Source organism: Periplaneta americana, chromosome 3 (assembly GCF_040183065.1).
Source record: "Periplaneta americana isolate PAMFEO1 chromosome 3, P.americana_PAMFEO1_priV1, whole genome shotgun sequence".
NCBI classification, from domain to species: domain Eukaryota; kingdom Metazoa; phylum Arthropoda; class Insecta; order Blattodea; family Blattidae; genus Periplaneta; species Periplaneta americana.
In genome coordinates this window covers 36673909-36698758 of record NC_091119.1, presented here as the reverse complement: position 1 = coordinate 36698758, position 24850 = coordinate 36673909, and the positions used below count along the sequence as shown (strand labels likewise).

At 35.8% G+C, this 24850-nt stretch overlaps 1 protein-coding gene across 13 annotated transcripts in view; it reads right to left on the bottom strand.

Moving 5' to 3' along the window:
* Positions 1–24850, bottom strand: part of Hasp (Hig-anchoring scaffold protein) — a 797842-nt gene that overhangs the window by 55260 nt on the left and 717732 nt on the right. For 11 of the 13 annotated variants that reach the window (XM_069820307.1, XM_069820300.1, XM_069820301.1 and 8 more), the window contains 3 exons: positions 22328–22543; positions 20105–20332; positions 4056–4239 (listed from right to left, as the gene is read on the bottom strand). In XM_069820307.1, coding sequence (XP_069676408.1) covers positions 4056–4239; positions 20105–20332; positions 22328–22543 — 628 coding nt within the window. The remainder of the gene's footprint in view (positions 1–4055; positions 4240–20104; positions 20333–22327; positions 22544–24850) is intronic. The other 2 variants (XM_069820306.1, XM_069820305.1) reach the window with 2 other exon arrangements.

Here is a 24850-nt window from a genome sequence, read left to right as displayed (position 1 = left end):
TATACTTTGCATACTTCCACTCGGTAATGAGTTTTGGAATAATATTCTGGGGAAATTCCACAGATAGTAACAGTATATTCTTACTACAAAAAACAGTAATTAGAATAATAGTAGGTGCCAAATCTAGGGAATCGTGTAGGACTATTTAAAAAAAAAACTACAAATAATGCCCATGGCTTGTCAGTATATTTTTTCATTAATAATCTTCTTCATATGTAATCGTGAAAACTTTGTAACTAATTCAACAGTTCATAGCATTAATATGAGTCAAAAAATTACTTTCATAGTCCATCGGAAAGTCTGTCGTGCTATCAAAAAGGAGTGCGTTATATGGCAGTAAAAATTTTTAATATCCTCCCTATTGATATAAAAAATGAAACTCAAAACATAAGATTATTTAGGGCCAAATTAAAGAAGTACTGTACCAGTACCGGTACCTAATTTTTCACGTCTTCTATTCTGTATGTGAATTCATGATGTTCAACAACGCTTCATGAAATTGATACCGGTTTAAACTTTGTTTGTACTAATAGATTATATTGTAAACCTCTTCTATATATATCTCAACTAGACTCCGACTATAAATTAAGACTTTATAGTAGTATTAAGTTTTTTGACCTGTTCCATATTCTAACTGTGAAGCAATGTATGAATACCATGGAATGTTAATAAATACAATATGATACAATAACATACAATACAATACAATGGCAGAAACAAGATTTCTGAAATACTTCCTGAATTATCAACCTCAATAACCCAGTGATGTTGGAAGACATAAAAGTAACACTTCACTTTATACCTTCCAATCTCTTTGAGAATGGAACAGGTCATAAGGCCTAATTCTTGCTCGAAGAATATGTATTTGGAACTCATGAAATGAGGCTCTTCAGGCAATGAAAGCTAAAGAAGTGGTTACATTATTTGCACAGGGAGAGTGTTGCCTCAGAACCCTTCTTTCAGCATCCACCACTAATAAAGACACTTTAACTATATTCAGTCTATGGTGCATGCTTCATTCCCTAGACAGGGCCTGATTTACAATTTCAGAGGCCCAGAGCTTAATTGATACAGTCAAAATGAAAACTGACCAAGTGCAAAAAAACAAAGTTCTGAGGAAGCTAACAAACTGACCCATATATCTAAATGTGAGAAAGTAAGAATTAATTCAACATTATTATAGTAAACTGTATGCCAATAAGTTGTACTTGTAACATTTTCAGGTCATTATTCACATAAAACTGAATAATATACAGGTTTTTTTTTTTTGTTTTCTCAAAACTTTACTTTTTGCACTTGGTCAGTTTTCATTTTGACCGTATCAATTTTCTTTATGAGGCACCTTCTTTTCATATATGATAAATAGGCACATGTCAGAGACTGTCGGACATTGTCTAGTTTCAAAAATAAATTAAAATTGCACTTTTTGAATTAGATTCCTTTCAGTTATAAGCTCTTTTCTCTGCCATAGTTTTGTAAAACTATATAGGCTATATATTTCTTTTTCCTTCCTTTCCCCTTTTTGTTCTCTTTATCAGCCGATGAATTTATTATCATAGCCTTTTTATCATGAATTTTATTTAATTTTCGTATTTCTTTTCTTTTTTATTATTATTTTATTACATTCCATTTTGATATATTCTTCCTTACGTTTTTCCATATTAAACATTTGTACTAAATGAGTTGCTTTCATTATATTCGTCCACACCTGTGGAGTAACGGTCAGCGCGTCTGGCCGCGAAACCAGGTGGCCTGGGTTCGAATCCCGGTCGGGGAAAGTTACCTGGTTGAGGTTTTTTCCGGGGTTTTCCCTCAACCCAATACGAGCAAATGCTGGGTAACTTTCGATGCTGGACCCCGGACTCATTTCACCAACATTATCACTTTCATTTCATTCAGACGCTAAATAACCTAGATGTTGATACAGCATCGTAAAATAACCCAATAAAATTTAAAAAAAAAATAAAAAAAAATCATTATATTCCAATGTATTTTACGTTTTTTTTTCTATTATGGTATTATATTCATGTTGTTTAGTGTCGATTTTATTATGCTATTATTATTTTTTTTTAATATGTTAGTATTCTTGTCTTTAACTTTTTGTTAAATTTTAACTGCTTGTATACTTTATGACCTGGTAAAGTGTAAGAGAAGGCCCTATGGCCTTAACTCTGCCAGTATAAAAAGAATTATTATTATTATTATTATTATTATTATTATTATTATTATTATTATTATTATTATTATTATTATTATTATTATTATAGGCCTATATTATTTTATTTAAATTCTGTCATCTATCTCCTTTCATCTTGTAGACTTATATATTTCACAGAGGTTTTTATTAATTCTCTATTTTGAGGAGAAGGATTAAAAATAAAGTGATCTCATAAGGTATCAGTGATTATGTATGGCCACAAGACAGGTCAGAGGTGATTGGATTGGCTGTAGTACCGATACTATCCCTTGTTTCCTCTAGTGCAGTAATTCAGGAGTGTGAAAAGAATGTTCATTTTTCCTAAATTATGACTTAGACTTAAAAAAAAATACCTTGGCCCTCCATAATTTAGTAGCTGTGGCGAATTGTTGTCTCTGTATGCTAAAATCTTCATTAGTCTGTGTTAAAACAGTCTTAACTTTTTAAAACTGGAGGTTTCTATGGGTAAAGGAGTTACTGCTAGTCACATATGAACGAATATATTTGCTCAGTACTCAGCATTGTTTTCCTTGTTGAATTTCAGTAGCAGCTTTCTATTTTCTTTTAATGGCTCCTAACTTAAATTTGCTTGAAAATTCCATTTTTAATTAGGGCCTATGTACATTCCTACAAAAATACTTTAACACTACTTACCACTAGACACCGATAATGTTCTATACCAACAGAAATTAAATAAGCTGCAAGAACACAAGCTAGACACTTGATTTAACACTCAATCAAATGAAAACTGACAATGTTGTGCACTTTGGCTGTTGAATTTATTATTAATTATTTAAATAGGCCTATTGTTACAATTTGAATAAACTGTAACTTACATGATAGCCAACTTTTACAAGTTGAACACATTAAACTCTGCAATCAACTTATGACTCTAAACTTAAAAACAATAAAGTGATTTTTATGCATTTTCTAACATATAATTCATTAGGTAGGCCTACGTAATTACTTATCTTCTATTATTCGGCTGCAAAAGGGTATCTGTCGGATACAGGGGGGAGAGCCATTAATCCTTCCCATTGAAGGCTTTAAGGAACCAACCTGGACAAATACCCAATGTCCCATCCCTACCTTCCCGTGGTGCAGCTGTTAGTAAGCATTATTTTACAAGCTGAACTAAAGGGAGGGGCTACTCATCCATCAGCACTGGTCAGCTTGATGAGTTATTGACCGAATTTGGTATAATTTTCCTCTATCCAATACCTAATTCTCTCTTTACCCTTTCCTATCCAGTCCTCTGACTGAACTCTAACTTTCTTCGACCCCGACGGCATTAGAGCATTCGAGGCCCAGGGGTTCATTTCCCTTTCCTTCCTCCTCTTTCTACTTTTCTGTTCCTAGTGCTGACCTGCTATGGCACTAAAATCGTCCTCCAGTGGCTTAAGGAGGGAAAGCTGGTGATCAACAAGATCTCCCAGCTAGGTCCAAAGGACCCGTCGACCAACAGCAGGTGTGGTCCTCCAGACATTCTGGGGGTTGTGTGTGAATGAAGTAGCCACCAAAACGTTAAAATATGGTGTTCACTTAAATCGACTACAACTTGCCATTTAATCTGTGCTTCAGTGGCTGGTCGTGATAATATCTTTGAAAAGTATTGGAGTGCAAGAGGTCAAATGACTTTATTGTCAAACACCTGGCATTAGAAAACAACAACAACAACATTTTCTATTATTCTGATTTTCAGTTGGCAGAGTTGTTGTCTATTTCATTTTGCATAATTCATTTAAAAAAGATTTGTTCCTGGATTTTGACGCCCCCAGAATCCTGAGGCCCTGAGCAGAAGCACCATAGGTTCCTGCCTAAATCAGGCCCTGCGCCTAGAAACAACAACAACACTAACCTTCGATCAGACTCTCCGATAGGTTCTCCATCTCTGTACACCAGTGAGCCTTGAACCCTAGCTGGAGGACCGCAAGCTCGCCTGAAGCCTGCGGGGAAATCAATCACACTGATGTCACCTCCTTTAGTGATGTCACTGCCTCCCTTGAACTGCACATCTGTCTCGTGGTGTTTACTGCTGCTGTCTGCAACACATGGCGTATGATTGCTTACCACCATTTGATATTATGTGGAAAGGAACTGAAAACACTATTCAGGGGTGTACTGGAGGCAGGGGCGGTTATTCAGGTGAAGTAAGTGAAGTGCTACTTCACCTATTTATGTGTAAAAAACAATTTTATCTCGTTTTAATAATTAATTCCAGTTATTACCGGTACCTTATTTCTAGAATAATAAAAAGTTTTCTTTTCAGTCGTTATGAACAGTGTTTAGTTGTATAAATAGTGCCTGTAACCGTCCGCTGAATAGAATAATGTCAACTGTTACGAGCGCCGAGCGGTGTCTATTAGAACTTACAATACTGTAGAGGTGAAATTATTTGGGTTCCCATTCTCATACAGCACTTGGTTTCCATGGTAACATGACGTCACGCACTAAAGAAAGATTGTATGAGTGAAGTGCGTTTCTGAGTCTTTCAGTTACGGAGAACTGTCAGACTTGTTGTAGGTGGAGTAACCAGTTTGCAGATCTAACGGTACTAATAATAGAAAAGGGTTGAAGCTGGTCTCCAAGGCCGGGGGCTATTGTTTAAGGGCCGTGAAATTTTACAGTATGTACTACCTGACTGGAGAATATTATTCTCATTCCCTGTGTCTTAGCAGCTAACCCTGCAGTGGTAAATTAGCTGGCTCTATGTTATTTTATCAGGAATACACCCCACATACATTAGCAAAGTTTAAAAGTTATTTTCCGCGGCGTGTAATATTTCTTCTCATGAGCGCGCCAGTTTTGTTCCAGGTCTTGTATTTGAAAGTTTAACGCGCGCGTAAATGTAGACATGTAGTTTAATACTGTGTACGTATATATTAACTTATTATTTAATGTATTTAGAGTGTACTAGTGATAAGTGTATAAAGTGTATTAATCCTACATCTAAGTGTATATTGTATGTTTAATCACTACAGTGCTATTATATAAATACGAGTTCTTAGGTACCAGTACATAGAAAATGTTGATAAATGCCAAATATGTATCCCGAAAATGACAAGGGTTTGTGATTTATTAGAAATGTCGTTTTGTAGAGGATAAAAAAAATATGTTTTAAATTCTTGACGATCTACAGTTCCATTCGTTCTTTGTTTTAAAAAGTGCCAAGAAAATAGAGAAGTTGCATGAAGTAACTTTAAAAATTATTCCAATGAAAGAAGCTTTTCTGTTTGAAAAGATAAATTTCACTCGGAATGCTACATCACAGGAAGGAGACTTTTATCATTAGCCCCATAGCTTTGCATAGAATATATTGTCTACCCTCAGTTAAACTCAGACATTTTATGAAGACATCATCGACAGGTTTGCTGCTTTAAAAGATAGGAGGATTGACTTTTTATGCAAGAAAGTGAGTGAGTCCGGAAATAAATTAGTTTTCCTGTTTCAATGTGTTCTAGAACTATTAAAATTGTACGTAGTTTACGAATAGTAGGCCTACTCATTATATTGGTAAAACTGTTCATGCATTTGTTTATGTGAACAGCACTTCACCTATTTTTTTTACGACGAACCGCTACTGACTGGAGGGAGCTCATAAGGGCTCGCGCGAGCTCTTTTTTTAAATATTTATAGTTGTTTCGACCCCTTTCTTAAAATAGCTCGCGAAGAAAAATCAATAAAATTAACACATTTTTCTAATTTAACCATCTCCTGTCCTACATTCTGCTAAAGTGATTTATTGAAAATATAGAAATTTAACGGAATATGTATGATAAGAACTTTCTTGTGTTAAATTTTAACGTACTTGTTAACATGTTTCGACCTATTTTCGGTCATCTTCAGAACTGGTTGTTGTTGGTCTTGGCGCCTCTTGTTTCCTGTGTGGGTCGTTCGTAGTGTAGAGTCAAAGAGTGTATGTGTTTTGAAATTGAATTGTGTGTTGAGAATATTGTTGGGGTGTCTACACTACGAACGCACCCACACAGGAAACAAGAGGCGCCAAGACCAACAACGACCAGTTCTGAAGATGACCGAAAATAGGTGGAAACATGTTAACTAGGTACGTTAAAATTTAACACAAGAAAGTTCTTATCATACATATTCCGAAGTGATACAGTATTGAAAGTTGTGTAATCAAGATGTATAGAAACTTTCTATAACTATTTCATGATGGTTAACTTAACAGGAAAGAACAATATTTCTTAAAATAGCTCGCGAAGAAAAATCAATAAAATTAACACATTTTTCTAATTTAACCATCTCCTGTCCTACATTCTGCTAAAGTGATTTATTGAAAATATAGAAATTTAACAGAAACTTTCGGAATATGTATGATAAGAACTTTCTTGTGTTAAATTTTAACGTACCTTGTTAACATGTTTCGACCTATTTTCGGTCATCTTCAGAACTGGTTGTTGTTGGTCTTGGCGCCTCTTGTTTCCTGTGTGGGTCGTTCGTAGTGTAGAGTCAAAGAGTGTATGTGTTTTGAAATTGAATTGTGTGTTGAGAATATTGTTGGGGTGTCTACACTACGAACGCACCCACACAGGAAACAAGAGGCGCCAAGACCAACAACGACCAGTTCTGAAGATGACCGAAAATAGGTGGAAACATGTTAACTAGGTACGTTAAAATTTAACACAAGAAAGTTCTTATCATACATATTCCGAAGTGATACAGTATTGAAAGTTGTGTAATCAAGATGTATAGAAACTTTCTATAACTATTTCATGATGGTTAACTTAACAGGAAAGAACAATATTTCTTAAAATAGCTCGCGAAGAAAAATCAATAAAATTAACACATTTTTCTAATTTAACCATCTCCTGTCCTACATTCTGTTAAAGTGATTTATTGAAAATATAGAAATTTAACAGAAACTTTCGGAATATGTATGATAAGAACTTTCTTGTGTTAAATTTTAACGTACCTTGTTAACATGTTTCGACCTATTTTCGGTCATCTTCAGAACTGGTTGTTGTTGGTCTTGGCGCCTCTTGTTTCCTGTGTGGGTCGTTCGTAGTGTAGAGTCAAAGAGTGTATGTGTTTTGAAATTGAATTGTGTGTTGAGAATATTGTTGGGGTGTCTACACTACGAACGCACCCACACAGGAAACAAGAGGCGCCAAGACCAACAACGACCAGTTCTGAAGATGACCGAAAATAGGTGGAAACATGTTAACTAGGTACGTTAAAATTTAACACAAGAAAGTTCTTATCATACATATTCCGAAGTGATACAGTATTGAAAGTTGTGTAATCAAGATGTATAGAAACTTTCTATAACTATTTCATGATGGTTAACTTAACAGGAAAGAACAATATTTCTTAAAATAGCTCGCGAAGAAAAATCAATAAAATTAACACATTTTTCTAATTTAACCATCTCCTGTCCTACATTCTGTTAAAGTGATTTATTGAAAATATAGAAATTTAACAGAAACTTTCGGAATATGTATGATAAGAACTTTCTTGTGTTAAATTTTAACGTACCTTGTTAACATGTTTCGACCTATTTTCGGTCATCTTCAGAACTGGTTGTTGTTGGTCTTGGCGCCTCTTGTTTCCTGTGTGGGTCGTTCGTAGTGTAGAGTCAAAGAGTGTATGTGTTTTGAAATTGAATTGTGTGTTGAGAATATTGTTGGGGTGTCTACACTACGAACGCACCCACACAGGAAACAAGAGGCGCCAAGACCAACAACGACCAGTTCTGAAGATGACCGAAAATAGGTGGAAACATGTTAACTAGGTACGTTAAAATTTAACACAAGAAAGTTCTTATCATACATATTCCGAAGTGATACAGTATTGAAAGTTGTGTAATCAAGATGTATAGAAACTTTCTATAACTATTTCATGATGGTTAACTTAACAGGAAAGAACAATATTTCTTAAAATAGCTCGCGAAGAAAAATCAATAAAATTAACACATTTTTCTAATTTAACCATCTCCTGTCCTACATTCTGCTAAAGTGATTTATTGAAAATATAGAAATTTAACAGAAACTTTCGGAATATGTATGATAAGAACTTTCTTGTGTTAAATTTTAACGTACCTTGTTAACATGTTTCGACCTATTTTCGGTCATCTTCAGAACTGGTTGTTGTTGGTCTTGGCGCCTCTTGTTTCCTGTGTGGGTCGTTCGTAGTGTAGAGTCAAAGAGTGTATGTGTTTTGAAATTGAATTGTGTGTTGAGAATATTGTTGGGGTGTCTACACTACGAACGCACCCACACAGGAAACAAGAGGCGCCAAGACCAACAACGACCAGTTCTGAAGATGACCGAAAATAGGTGGAAACATGTTAACTAGGTACGTTAAAATTTAACACAAGAAAGTTCTTATCATACATATTCCGAAGTGATACAGTATTGAAAGTTGTGTAATCAAGATGTATAGAAACTTTCTATAACTATTTCATGATGGTTAACTTAACAGGAAAGAACAATATTTCTTAAAATAGCTCGCGAAGAAAAATCAATAAAATTAACACATTTTTCTAATTTAACCATCTCCTGTCCTACATTCTGCTAAAGTGATTTATTGAAAATATAGAAATTTAACAGAAACTTTCGGAATATGTATGATAAGAACTTTCTTGTGTTAAATTTTAAAGTACCTTGTTAACATGTTTCGACCTATTTTCGGTCATCTTCAGAACTGGTTGTTGTTGGTCTTGGCGCCTCTTGTTTCCTGTGTGGGTCGTTCGTAGTGTAGAGTCAAAGAGTGTATGTGTTTTGAAATTGAATTGTGTGTTGAGAATATCGTTGGGGTGTCTACACTACGAACGCACCCACACAGGAAACAAGAGGCGCCAAGACCAACAACGACCAGTTCTGAAGATGACCGAAAATAGGTGGAAACATGTTAACTAGGTACGTTAAAATTTAACACAAGAAAGTTCTTATCATACATATTCCGAAGTGATACAGTATTGAAAGTTGTGTAATCAAGTTGTATAGAAACTTTCTGTAACTATTTTATGATGGTTAACTTAACAGGAAAGAACAATATTTCTTTGCCATTAAATATAGCCCATAAAAAAATCGCGAATTCTATCATTATTTAGAAAGGACACTCTTTCAATTTTCCCAATAATGTGACAGCCTCATGGGACAAAGCATAAGTAACACACAGAGTGAAAGCAAAATTGAAATTAGGCAGGAAAGATCTCAAAAGAGAAACGTAGGAAACGAACAAAAAAAGGGAAATTAAGAACAGAAAAGATAATAGCATACATATAATAGGCCTAAACATAGTAAACAAACAGATTAGACATTCAAACAAAAGTTCTTCCTTCCTTTTTAGGAAACAATGTACAGGTGGTACCAGTATTTTAAAATGGCAAGTGGTCCTCTGATAGCAGCAAGGGAAACATCACGAATGAAGTCGTTGTTCAGCTGGAACTTCTTGCAGAAACTGACAAAGAGACTAGGTATTGTGACCCTAGCGCCAACCATTAGCCCAACTACTTCTATGAGAAAATTCAGAACATTCTCTAAAACAGGTGTCTCTGTTATTAGTTCTGCAAAAGCATCTGATACCTCTGATGCTGGTAAATAGAAAAGACCAAAAAATAAAAGTTTTTAATCACTTCCGAATTTCAGACGTTTTGTTTCGGAGTTCGTGGTTTGCTATACGTACTATTTCCTTTAATTTTCATAAGCCAACTCTGTCCTAAGTGAAATAAATGCCTATATGTTGTTTTCAAATACTTACCGTCTGTGTTATGGTGTTATAAAAGTGTAAACAATAAAATTAGTCTATAAACACAACTCACAACACAATCACAATTTTATCAATGATGTAGGAGAAGCTGTTGTACTTGGGGACACTTTGTTTATTTTCAAGGTTATGTGGTGGAATTTTTTTTTTTTTTTTTCGCAGTTGACCACTTTAATTTCATCATTCAGCTGTTCTGTGAATGATTTACTTTATGTTGAAGCAATCTGGAGAGATTTTATTTTAAAGCAATCTGTTTTTGAACCTAAAAAATAAGTAATGTTCAAATTAATGAATTATTTTTAATTGATTCTTTAGTGAATTTAAATACTATTATAGTCACAATCATGCCATGGTATGAAAGAAAAATTTCACAACCTCGAGCGGGAATCGAACCTGCGACTTCCTGTTCTCCGGTCAGGTGCTCTACCACTGAGCTATCGAGTTCGTCTCATGCCAAAGGCTTGAAATTATCCTTTCATACTGGCGACTCTGTTATAGAGTACTGTCCATAGCGTCTGATGTAGTCAGCAGTGCTTATGGGTTTGAAAGAAACTTTACAAATGTAATCTTCATCTTACTCTTTCATCTTATGATGACGCAGAATATCTGCATGGAAATATCATATGTACTTCGGTACATTAAAATAATATATATGATATGCGTAAATCACTTCGTGATTTAAGACGGCGCTTATTCCGTCGGATCCCGGCCAACTGTCACTCATATCGAGTGCACCTCAGCACATGTGTGGACTTCGGTCCTGCGTTCATAGACATCTATGACGTAGTGCAGAGGGCGGCCGCTAGAGGGAATCCAAGAGTTGGAGCTTAATCTGAGACGATTCTAACCGGCGTCGGGGTTGTATCCGGTGTGGCTTAGTGGATAAAGCATCAGCACGTAGAGCTAAAAACCCGGGTTCAAATCCCGGCGCCGGAGAGAATTTTTCTCCGTTCCATTACTCTTTCATCGTATGATGACGCAGAATATCTGCATGGAAATATCATATGTACTTCGGTACATTAAAATAATATATATGATATGCGTAAATCACTTCGTGATTTAAGACGGCGCCTATTCCGTCGGATCCCGGCCAACTGTCACTCATATCGAGTGCACCTCAGCACATGTGTGGACTTCGGTCCTGCGTTCATAGACATCTATGACGTAGTGCAGAGGGCGGCCACTAGAGGAAATCCAAGAGTTGGAGCTTAATCTGAGACGATTCTAACCGGCGTTGGGGTTGTATCCGGTGTGGCTTATTGGATAAAGCATCAGCACGTAGAGCTGAAAACCCGGGTTCAAATCCCGGCGCCGGAGAGAATTTTTCTCCGTTCCATTACTCTTTCATCGTTAAATCTATAGTTTTAAACCCTGTTATTCTAGCTACGAATCCACATGGTTATTGGCTTGTTTTCGGTACCTCAGTCTTGAAAACGTGCTGAGATATATTTTACTGATTCCTGATGTACTGATACCTAGGGATGGTGTACCTAGAAACAACTGTCTTCAGGTGGACCTCATTAGATTTTAAATAGTTTTGTAAATAAGTTACTCTTTTATGATGAGTAATCAAAAACTGTATTTACTTTACTGACTTCTATGGGATTTCAGCTTTAGTGGAAATGCCATGTAGCAAATTAAAAATCAAGAGACAAACCCCGACAAAGCTAAATTATTCTCCTCCCAGGAAAAGAATAACTCATAATCCTAAAAAAAAAAAAAAAAAGGAAAGACAAACGCTTTAACAGATATGCCAGAGAAAACCGAAATAGAACAAAGGAAAAGAAAGTTGAGTGACAAGAGAAATATGATGAATAAAGTTCAGAAACGGAAGAAGTTGAAGCCATAAAGTCTGTTTTCAGAAGATAATTCAGAAGAGACTGCAGATGAGCAGAGGAATGTATTAGTTCTAATGATAATGATGATGAAGATGCCATTTAAACTGTAAATTAACTGCTCGAGCGAATTTAGAAGAAATAAGAGAAGAAAATATTGTTCTCATTTGTGAAACAGAATTTGAATTTCAGTATCTAAAGAAGTTTACTAAATATGACAATTTATTTTGATTTACATGATGAGCAATCGGAAATTGTTGATCTTCCTTCAGAGAATATTATGATCAAACTTCCCCACCTTCTCAAAGAAAAGATTCAAGCCTAAGGGGCACTAAGAAATACGTTTTCGAAATGTCATTTGAACGATACGCCCTTGGATAATAAGAAATTAATTTAATTGGAAAGCCTAATATTGTTTCCTGTCAAGAAAATTGAGAATTATTTTAAAACTTAGCAACATTATCAGTATTGTTATTACATTAAATTTAAAGTCAAAATTTATCATTAATAATAATTAGAAAACAGTAAATTGTCTGTATTTTGTAGAAATATAAACTTAATAAAATATTAGTTACATTAATATTATGTTGAACCATGTCCCAAGATATGTCATCTATATCCCAAGGTCATCCTGTGTCTCAAGGTACATCACCCTTATGTAGCTACCTAGAGACAGTAAGTAGCACTTTAGGAAAATTAAAAAAATCTATACAAAAAATTATTTAATTGAAACCGTTTTTTTTTCTAAGATACCGGTACCGTACTTTACACTTCAAAGATACTTTTGTTAATAATAAAAAGTTATAAAAGCTTATACAAAATTAAAAAAATTGAAATTAACAAAACTGTCCCTGGGTACAACAGCTTCCTCTACACAGCAAGGAAATTAGTACCGGTACGTCACATGTGACTAAAGATAATTGATTAAAAGAAACACACAATGTAACATGTTCACAAGCACTGTAAAATAGACCACTTCCCCACATGGCTGATACTGAATTCATGTGTAATGATAATAATAATTGAAGCTCTAATGTGTTTTAAAAGTGTTCAATTCTAGGTTATATTTTTAAATGTAAATATTGCATTTACTCAATGCTTTCTGTATAATTAAGAAAAAGCTATAAAACTTTCTAGAGTTAAAACGTTAAAAGTGTTACAATTTTTAGAAAAGGTAATGTACCTTATGACAGACGGGGCCCCGTTTCAACACCGGTGTGGTATCATCTTCAGTGACCTTCGATCTACTGCTGTTCCAGCTGGTCTTGATTTCAGGCGTTTGCTTTCACCAGTGGTGGGGTTGGGGTGTGTTGCTCTTTTGGTGGGGGATGATTGTTTATGTGTCGTATATTATGAGGTCGAATAATGTATATGTATTGAATTGTAATTGTGTATTAAGTATATGCTGTGGGTATATTATTGTGTGCTTGTATATTTCGTATTGTTGTAATATGTTTAACAGTTGATTTTTTTATGTGATGTGTAGTATTTCCATATCTGTTTCTATGTTATTTTAGTCGTGATTGTTGTTAGCAATATGTTCTGTGTAATTTGATGTGACGTATAGTTTAGTTATTGCTTTAATGTGTTCATTGTATCTTATTTGAACTGACCTTCCAGTCTGTCCTATGTAAAAATCTGGACAGATATTGCATTTTAATTTGTAAACTCTGGTTAATTTATATTTATTCGTTTGTTTAATGTGATTATTTAGATATTTCTATATTGTGTTATTTGTCTTATATCCTAGCTTGTATTTCAGTTTTCTGAATGGAGTAACAATTTTGTATGTATTGGTATTGTGATATCGTAGGGATGTGATTTTTAGGTGCTAAAAAGTGAGAAAATATTTTTTATGTGCCAAAATTTTTTTAAATATCTGCTAAAACATAAAAATATTTGCTAAAACATAAAAGTATTCTATAATAACTTAAAACGTTTTTCAATTAAACTTATGTATGAAAATTATAAAGGTATGCTGTCAGAAAATATAACAACTACATGCGGAGTGAAACAGGGTTGTATTCTCTCTCCGATCATATTTCTGATTATTATGAATGATATTATGGAAAGGTCTGTTGGCAATGCTAGAAGAGGTATAAGATGGGGATTAAGCGATACCTTGGAAGATCTGGATTTTGCTGATGATATCTGTTTGCTCTCCCATAGTTTTGGTGACATGCAGAATAAAGTTAATACTTTATTAGAAGTAATAAAAGGGGCTCATATGGAAATAAACGCAAAAAAACAAAATAAATGAGATTAAATAGTAAAAGACAGATAAAATTATAATAAATAATAATAGCATTGATACTGTTCAAGAATTTAAATATTTGGGTAGTATAATTTACAAGGATGAGGATGTAAAGAAACGAATAAAAAATGCAAATAGTGCATTTGTCCAGTTGTACCCAATATGGAAATCTTATATTATATCTAGATATACAAAAATTAAAATCTTTAACAGTAATGTGAAATGAGTCCTATTATATGGCTGTGAGACATGGAAAACAAGTAAAATTATACAAAATAAACTGCAAACATTTGTTAATAGATGTTTACGAAGAATTTTAAAAATTAGATGGCCAGATAAAATCACAAACTCAGAACCATGGAAGATAACAAATCAGAAAGAAATCATAATAGAAATCAAAAGACAAATGTGGAATTATATAGGGCACACAATCAGGAAAGAAGATGGAGCAGTAGAAAGAATGGCTTTGGATTGGAACCCCCAGGGTAGTAGAACAAGAGGAAGGCCAAAAAATACATGGAAGAGAACAGTTTTGGAGGAAATTGCTAGGGAGGGGAAAACATGGAGCGAAGTGAAGAAGTTGGCTACAAATAGGGTCCGATGGAGGCACTTTGTGAATCCCTATGCTCCTAATGAGGAGATACAGGAGACTGATTGATTGATTGATTGATTGATTGATTGATTGATTGATTGAAAACGTTTGCTGTTAAAATTAGTTTTTATGAGGAAAAAATATAGAGGTACTCACCAATCGCAGCTAATCTTCATATGCTTGGAAGTTACAGTGCACTATAAACGTTTTCTCCAAATTCTCCATTAGAAATCTGTGTCGGTTGTCACGGAAGAAAGCCTTATATTGGGAGAAATAAAATTAGTCTGGTTTATTTAAAGAGAGGAATATCACTAACGCTTACGTGAACATAATAAATTACTGCTTCTTCACCCTCCAAGACCTTAGCTATCTCACACATTGTTTGAAATCCATTGTTTTTTTTTCTAACACACTTATGAATTTGTTTTTTAAACTTTCCATTTTAAAGCCCCTGAGCGAGTCTAATTTTCTTTCAACATTGCGTAATTCTTGTACGGTTTCTGCCAAGAGGTTTGTTGTTTCTTCTAATCTTTTTATTGAATCACATAAAAAACTGAGGTTGACAGAAATGTACGCAAGTCACTTTTTACAGACCTGTCATTTAGCAAATTTTGCATTATTTCTACCAATGCTGCGTCTTCTTTGTTCAGTTCATCTATTACTCATTTAACACTCTCCAAATTATTTGCATAGTAGCCTACACCACAGCGGAAAGCCAAGTACCCTAGCACAGTGGTTCCCAACCAGTGTGTCGCACAGCCCCATGGAATGTGTCGCGAAATTTTGGAACTGAAACATAAATTTTATGCCATTCAGGAAGTCTCTTTACAACGCATTTTTTTTAACAAAGTCTTTGATATGGTACATTTTATTTTGAGACTGACTGTACCAATGAAACGTGAACACCTGCAACAATGCTCAGTTTAATTTTTCTGCGTGGCGATAATTCGAATGAAAGTGAACACCCACAACAATGCTTAGTAATTCGTTTACTCTTTCCACTTAGTAATAAACAGAGTTTAGAATTATTATTAGAACATATTGGTCAGTTTCAGATATATCAGTGCGATTATTTTATCAAATGTGCTTTATTTCGATTTTTATGGACAAATTTTTAATAAAAAAAACTCAATCTGAATTAAGTTCTGGGTTAGATGACAGCAGTACTAATTCAAATAATGTGAGTGAAAGTTCTCTTCAGAATTCGTAAAAACGTACTGTGTTTCGTAAATATTATAGTGATGAATACTTGCAATATGGTTTTACGTGGCATAAAGATGAATATAAACAAAATCCCAAATGTCTTATGTGCGGAAATACAGTATTTTGTCAAATCAGTCGATGGGGTGCCAAATAAACTGAAAAGACATTTAGAACTGCCGTTTTCAACCTCATACTTACGTCAATCAGTTAGCATTTTCTACAGTGAAAATAGTGAACTGTAAACAAAGTAACAGACTGCTGCATCCTGAAGATGATTTACATGTTGGCCTGTCAATCATAAGGTCACGTAGAGAGAAACTCTGTGCAACCCACTAAGAGCAGACCACATTAATTTAAATAGATGAGTTTCCAAAAACGATAATAAAAATATTTTATCGGACATCCAGAATAGACAGGTTGAGATTTTTGACACATATCTTTGTTTTTTTTTTTTTAATGCCACTCAAGTTGCTGCTTTTTTTTTTTTTCGATTGCGTGTTAACATCGACTTACTTACAACACTGGATGTCTGACACTACATAGAAATTGTTATTAGTGCTTTTTTCTGATGGAACGCTCTGGTATTCCAGCACATTTTTGTTACATTTTTCATCATGGAACCGAAATATGTGTGAATAACTAGGCTTATATTTTTAATATTATTTTTCTTTGAATTCCGCTTAGACCCCAAAAGTCTTAGTTGGACGAAAAGGAGGTTAAAAAGAACAAAATTCCCGTGCAGTAAACAGTAATCATCTCCCCGTCTGCTATAAAATATTCTACACAGAGTTCCATTCGATCACCAACTTAGTTCTGAATTACACTGACAGACCTCAAGCAGTTCATTCTTATACACGAGTATGGAGCATGACATCATGAGAGAGGAATCCCAGTGCAGGTTATTCCTCTTGTTTCTTTATGCCACAGACAAGACAAATATACGTACGCAGTATGACTTCATAAAGCTATTATGTGCATTATGAATTTGTTTTTCAAAGTAAAATTAAAACACAACAAATATAAATTGTATGTTTAAATATTAAATATTAACGGATATCCCATATAAAGGCCTACAGTATTTATATAAAGTATATACCGGTACATATTTAACAAATATTTACTTTATGTTCGGAATTGAAATAAATTAGGGCAAAACCATAAAAAGGATTAAAATATGTAGGCCTATTTATAAAGAAAATTCCGAAAATATTTATTTTACATAATTTTTTCTAAAAATATGTGTTTTTATGTGAAATAAGATTTCATATTTATGATAGTGATTCTTCGATCAGAGTTTTAAACTTGATTGCGTTCATTTATAGTGATTCTTCGATCAGAGTTTTAAACTTGATTGCGTTCCTTTATCTACATGCAGAAAAAACATTTATTTACCTAAAAATCCCATCCCTAGCTGTTATGTTAATGTTATGTATTTATTTTCGTGTATTGTTTGTGTTGATTTGTTATGTTTTTGTTTTGCATTTTTTTTTTATTAGTGTGTCTATTATTTTAGTTATATCTGTTGTGTTGTGCTATATATTTTATTGTATTTAATTCTTCAGTGTAGCTGTCATTGTTCACTGGTAATCAAGACCAGCTGGAGCAGCAGTAGTTCGAATGACACTGAAGATGACACAAGATGAAACGGAGCTCGTCTGTCATAAGGTACATTACCTTTTTTAAAAATTGCACAACTTTTAACAGTTTTAACTGTACAAAGTTTTGTAGTTTTAATCAAGTTTTAAAGTGAATAATAGAAACAATCAAAAATGTTTCTTTTTTTTTTTCAGGGCTAAAACCATCTCGGTAGTACATTAACCTTAAATTGGCAAAGCTTCATTTCTCACACTAGTTTATTAAACCTTGTCAGACCGTAAAGAAAACAACTATCGCAATGTCCATATTTTATATGCTGTACAATATTATAGTATTGTGAAATTTTAACTTTTTTACCATTTTTTTTCTATTGTTCTATTAAAATCATAGCATATAGCATATTAACCTGTTGTATCCTATAGGATACTTGGTCAATTTAAGGGTTGTTTTGAAATTTGGTATTATAATTATTGTAGTATTTTCAACGCCTCATCTACTATTGTTACATCAAACAGAATTAAATAACGCATTACAGTTATAAAGCAAATTACAAATTCCATTTCTTGAACTTGCATATAAATTGGTAGATATGAACACTTAGAAAAGTGCTCAGGAGAATTCAATAAAGAAAAGTATGTATGTATGTATTTAACCCATCATTCCAATGCCAGAGCATAGATACCAGTTTCAATACCAGTACCTACAAAGAATTTAGTTACACTTATTTGCTGACAGGTGCAGAGGGACAAGTGGTAAGCTTATCAGCTCAAACTCCACTTAGTATGCAACTCAGGTATTACCACAGTCCAATATCATACAGACACGAGTCCACACCTGTGGAGTAACGGTCAGTGAGTCTGGTCGCGAAATCAGGTGGCCTGGGTTTGAATCCCGGTCGGGGCAAGTTATCTGGTTGAGGTTTTTTCCGGGGTTTTCCCTCAACCCAATACGAGCAAATTCTGGGTAACTTTCGGTGTTGGACCCCGGACTTATTTCACTGGCATTATCACCTTCATATCATTCAGATGCTAAATAACCTAGATGTTGATACAGCGTCGTAAAATAACCCAATAAACTAAACTACAGTCACGAAGCTCGAGGTGATTTTTTGCATTTCTCGTGATACAGCGCTCCAAGCAGCAACTGAGAGTACTAGGAACAATAGACTGTGCTGGTACTACTGTATTTCACATTGTCTATGATGAGGCGATAGCAGCAATCCTAATGGCCAGCAACTAAAGTTCAACTGTTATTGGATGCATATTCCCTACGTATTGATTAAGGGTGTTTGAGAATAAGGTGCTTAGGAAAATATTTGGGGCTAAGAGGGATGAAGTTACAGGAGAATGGAGAAAGTTACACAACACAGAACTGCACGCATTGTATTCTTCACCTGACATAATTAGGAACGTTTGAGATGGGCGGGACATGTAGCACGTATGGGCGAATCCAGAAATGCATATAGAGTTTAGTTGGGAGGCCAGAGGGAAATAGTAATATGCGTTACAAGAACGGTATGTTGAAGTTTTCATGTTCGAGGAAAAGTTAGAAAAAACCGAAACGTAGTTGAGCTTTTTTAATTTCCGAGAATTGAAAGAAAACATACCGCTCGTGTATCGTACATTATTTTGTGCGAAGATCGTTTATTACATACCTGAAAGAGGAATTTCTAATTAGTTGCAATGAAATCTCCATCTTGGTTTCTGTTCAATGACGGCAAATTTGCAAAACAAAAATATCTATCTTCAACATTGTTGCTTTAAAATATTTTCTGTGTTTACTATACTCCAGCAGGCCGTGATATACGTCTGTCTTTTTTTTCCCCCCAGTGTATGATGAGTCTGGAATCTTGTTGATTTTTTTCACGGCTTCCTTAATGTTACTTGCATGACGAATGCAGTAACTTTAGTGGAGTTGTAGAGTTTACTTAATTTTTGCAAATATTTAAAAACAATAATTAACAGTGCAATTTAGGTGAAATTGCAGTGGTAAGTTTCCAATTTATAATTACTACTATATTGAACGTCTCTAAAAATAATATGTTAAAAAGCCTAAAGCAGTAAAATCAATATGTCACTTAAGCGGTAAGAAGAGGGAAATTGTTAATGTGTGTTAGGTTCGGAATACTGAATGTGGAATTTTAGACTTTCCGTGGATTGGTTTTGTGCGAAAACCAAGCAAATACGCAGGATCTCGCACAAAATACTTTAGGAAGGCCGAGACGTAGATGGGAAGATAATATTAAAATGGATTTGAGGAAGGTGGAATATGATGATAGAGAATGGATTAATCTTGCTCAGGATAGGGACCAATGGCGGGCTTATGTGAGGGCGGCACTGAACCTCCGGGTTCCTTAATAACCAGTAAGTAAGTATTCCCTACGTATTGAGTTTCGTGACTGTATGTACTAGACTGTGGTATTACTAGGACGCGAGAGAAGAGAAATTTGATCCACAGGCTCTAATTTAGGCTTTGAGGTTTTTAACGTGCCAGAAAACTCCGACACAGGAGACATGGCCTAAAGTCCCTCCCAGAGGAATTGCGCTCCAGATTTTTTATTCCTGAAAAATTCATCGACTCCAGCTGGATTTGAACCCGCAATGCTTGGGTCTAGAGGAGAGCACTTTACTCCAAAACCACTGGGGACGACAAGAAAAGTACTTCTGAGGAAATAAATTTTTACATTCGTGCTAACTGACCTGGGTGAAAGTACTCACTGACATATGTAATAGAGGGGAGGGCGTGATGCCTGCATGCCGGAACCCGGGGCCGCAGCTCACCCAAGATGCATTCTATAGGTTGACCAGTTGACTTGCTGTAGTCGTTGTCGCATTGGAATGTCACAGAAGAGCCATTCGCTATGGTGAGTCCAGCTCGGTAGCCTGACAGGTACTGTCCGTTGGTTATCATTGGCAATTCACATGGTGCTGTTTACATGAAACAATATTATAGCCACATAATGATAACATGTCCATAAAAACAAAACCAAAAAGAATGACAGAAAAAACTATACTTTAATTAATTACTTTACAATTTACATGTTTTATTTGAAGATGGCAGAGCATCTTTGCAAACAAATAAATTGAATAATAAATATACTGGGTGTTCATTTGAAAGTGTGTCATGATGTCACTGTTGTGAGTCAGCGATTTGAAGCGAGTTTCAGCTTTAATGTCAGAGACGTTGCCTATTAATCAAGGCGTTCCATCTGAACTTGAGAACGTGTACGGTATAACTTGAACGTCGTAGCAACAGTTGGCGGTCTGTAAAGTCTGTGTGCTACCATAACCTCTTTCGAACTGTATTTTGCGCGGGAAAGTCGTACGCAGGGTATTTGTTATCATCGGTTGCGTACGGCAACATTCCACAATACAAATCAAATGCTCCGTGTCCATGTTGACCGTCGAAGTTAATGTCAACAAATGCTGTACGTAAGTAATCGTCTTAACCCTCTCCCCATATCCCGACAGTAAGAAAAAACTCACCCCAGTACGTGTTTCCAAACAGTTCACATTCCTGCCACTACTGGAGTTACCGCAAGTACTCTTCAGAATGAACACCGTACTTGCTAGGCAACTTCTCTGGCACATAGGTAATACGCCTCTGCAGAAGTGTAGAAAGACTGAATTCTCTAGGCTCATCGGCTAGCCACATGACGTCATACAGCGAGCCATGACACACTTTGAACTGAACACGCAGTATATACACTATCTACCAAAAAGTAATTGGGCACTGTTTTTGCCCCTTTAGAATCTCGTGGTACCACCTCTTGTTGCTATAACAGCAGCCACCCTGTCAGACATGCTCTCCACTAGTTTGTGTAGGATATCCACTGGAATGCGTCGCCATTCCTCCTGCAATATGGCTCTCAGTTGGACAATGGAAGTTGGCCGCATTTCCCGAAACCTCAATCGCCAGTCCAATTCGTTCCAAAGGTGCTCAATGTGATTGAGATCAGGACTCTGTGCAGACCAGTCCAACTGGTGAACATTATTGTCTGCATATCACTGCATAATAGCCGCCGAAACATGGCATCTAGCACGTAAAATCCTGGGTGCCCAATTAATTTTTGGTAGATAGTGTTCAAATAAGTAGATAAAAATTGATAAAAATAAAAATATAAATAACAAAGTAAATAAATAATTATTGCACTGTAAAATAGCTACTGTCGACCGGGTATACTTTACACAAGGGGGGTAACTTTACACATTTCTAGAAAAATGGTGTGTAACAGTTTTAATAATGGCATACACTTCAGTCTACCACACATATGTGCTGTTGTCACATGGAATCAGTTCCACGGAGTTGCTACACATTGTCTGTAATGTGCTGCCTTCTAAACATTTTTCTAGAAATGTGTAAAGTTACCCCCCTTGTGTAAAGTATACCCGGTTGACGGTACTATATACAAAAAACAAAAAAAATGAATTTCCGCGTTGTTCAGAAACAACATGAAGTATAATTTTGTTTTCTAAAATAAATTCAACAATGACATATTTCAAGAACTGAAAATAGCATTCTTAAATCACTATATTTAAAATCAGATAAGCAATTTGAAGCGACACATTCAAAGAATGGACCCTCTTAAAATGTTAAAGCCTTGAAATACATTTTTCTGCCATACAGTCAAGAAATCTGTATAATACTGGGAAGAATAATAAAGAAATGGCTAGAGACTGTAATAAACTACTAAAATCTAATATCCGAAGGATGATGATGATGACGAAAATGATGATGATAATGAAGACGACGAAATAAACTTCACAAAATTTTAAGGCATAATATGCCAATAATTATTGACCAAATCAGAAATGTGTAAGTTATAGGATTTATAATGTATTATAAATTACATTACAGAACATAAGAAATTAATATAATCTCATTTAATATGCTGTAAATTGAATTCTTCACGCATCACATACCTGGCGTGCAATCTGGTAAAGATGTAACTGCCCACTCGCCATGCCAACAGCGAAGGTTACTCGGTCCCTGGACATTGTAGCCATGGGCACAAGAGAATTCCGCCACTTCCCCATTCTCGACCATTGAAGTCTCATTTAACAAGTTGCTTCGACCTCCACCCTCACTTGATGACAACTTATAAATACCATTTTCCGTTATTGGGATATGACAAGGCACTATAACAACAGAAAATATTGGTTATGTGCAAATTACCTTCTACGATTAATACTTTAACTGAGACACTAACAAACTAAAGAGAAATCCAGTAATAAAACTATTTAACTAAATGACGGAACTGCACTCCATATCAAGAAAAGAGATTAATTTAAGGGTAACCCTGGATGTCCATTGGGGAACAGGGCTGTTTTATGTTCAGTAACTCTACGACACAGATCTCTTAATCCTACACACTCTCAAAACCACACGGACTTCCAAGTCCTATATACTCTTAGGACTCTGAGTCTTACACACTCCTCCAACGACATGGACCTCCCTGTCTTTCACACTCCTGCGATGACAAGGACCTACCACAATTACACGATCATAGAACGACAAGGACCTCCCAGTCCTACACTTGTAGAATGCCACAGACCTACCAGTCTAGAAAGCCATGGAAATCTCAGTCTTACACAGACTCCCACAACAACACGGAACTCCCAGTCTTGCACACTTCTAGAATGCCATGGGCCTTGTAGTCTTACTCCTACAACACCACGGACCTCCCAGTCTTACACATTTCTGCAACGTCACAAACCTCCCAGTCTTACAAACTTCCAGAACAACACAGACCTCCCAGTCTAACATACTCCCAGAACAACACAGACCTCCCAGTCTTACACACTTCCAAAACAACACAGACCTCCCAGCCTTACACTCCCAGAACAACACAGACCTCCCAGTACTACACACTCTCAGAACATCCACAGACCTCCCAGTCTTACACACTCCCAGAACAACATGGACTTCCCAGTCTTATACACTCCCAGAACAACACGGACCTCCCAGACTCACACACTCCCAGAACAACACAAACCTCCCAGTCTTATACATTCCCAGAACAACACAGACCTCCCAGTCTTACAAACTCCCAGAACAACACGGACCTCCCAGTATTACACACTCCCAGAAAAAACATGAACCTCCAAGTCTTATACACTCCCAGAACGCAAACTTCCCAATTCTTAAACACTCCCAAAACAACATGGACTTCCCAGTCTTAGACACTCCCAGAACAACACAAACCTCCCAGTCTTACACATTCCCAGAACAACACAAACCTCCCAGTCTTACAAACTCCCAGAATAACACGGACCTCCCAGTCTTACACACTCCCAGAAAAAACATAGACCTCCAAGCCTTACACACTCCCAGAACACAAACCTCCCAATCTTACACACTCCCAGAACAACATGGACTTCCCAGTCTTATACACTCCCAGAACAACACGGACCTCCCAGTCTTAGACACTCCCAGAACAACACAAACCTCCCAGTCTTACACATTCCCAGAACAACACAAACCTCCCAGTCTTACAAACTCCCAGAATAACACGGACCTCCCAGTGTTACACACTCCCAGAACAACATGGACCTCCAAGTCTTACACACTCCCAGAACACAAACCTCCCAATCTTACACACTCCCAGAACAACATGGACTTCCCAGTCTTATACACTCCCAGAACAACACGGACCTCCCAGTCTTAGATATTCCCAGAGCAACACAAACCTCCCAGTCTTACACATTCCCAGAACAACACAAACCTCCCAGTCTTACACATTCCCAGAACAACACAAACCTCCCAGTCTTTCACACTCCCAGAACAACATGGATCTCCCAGTCTTACACACTCGCAGAACAACACGGATCTCCCAATCTTACACATTCCCAGAACAACATGGACCTCCCAGTTTTACACATTCTCAGAGGGAACCACATTAAAGATGTTATCCCCCTTTCAAAATTCATCACCTTCTCGGATTCAACGGCAGCACGATAATTATCAGACCACTGTAAACGACCGCTAATACAGTAAATTGTCAGTTCTGATCTAATGGGAGAATGAGAAGGATTCTCCCACCCCATGGCGAAAATGTCCATCTCTCCTCATACATAGTTTATCCCAGTCAGGCATGTTAATTTCTCTTCCACGCACTCTCTTAGAAACGAATTTGTGAATATGTATACTTTGAGACATTATCATTACAATTTAACTTAGTGGATAGGTAATTTTTTCAATTTAAAAAAATCAATCTTTTAACTACCGTACCAAGCATTTCTGATTATAGAGAGTTCATTATTATGTAACGACTTATTTACTCTGCTCTAACCCGTAAGTAGATAATATTTAATTTCTCTCAAACAATTATTATTTTAGAAAATACAGGACCATATCATTTCATTTGTTACTTTTTTATACACGAGGAAATAAAAAAAAATGTCATCTAAAGTAACTTTGAGTAAATAACTATTTTGTATTATTCA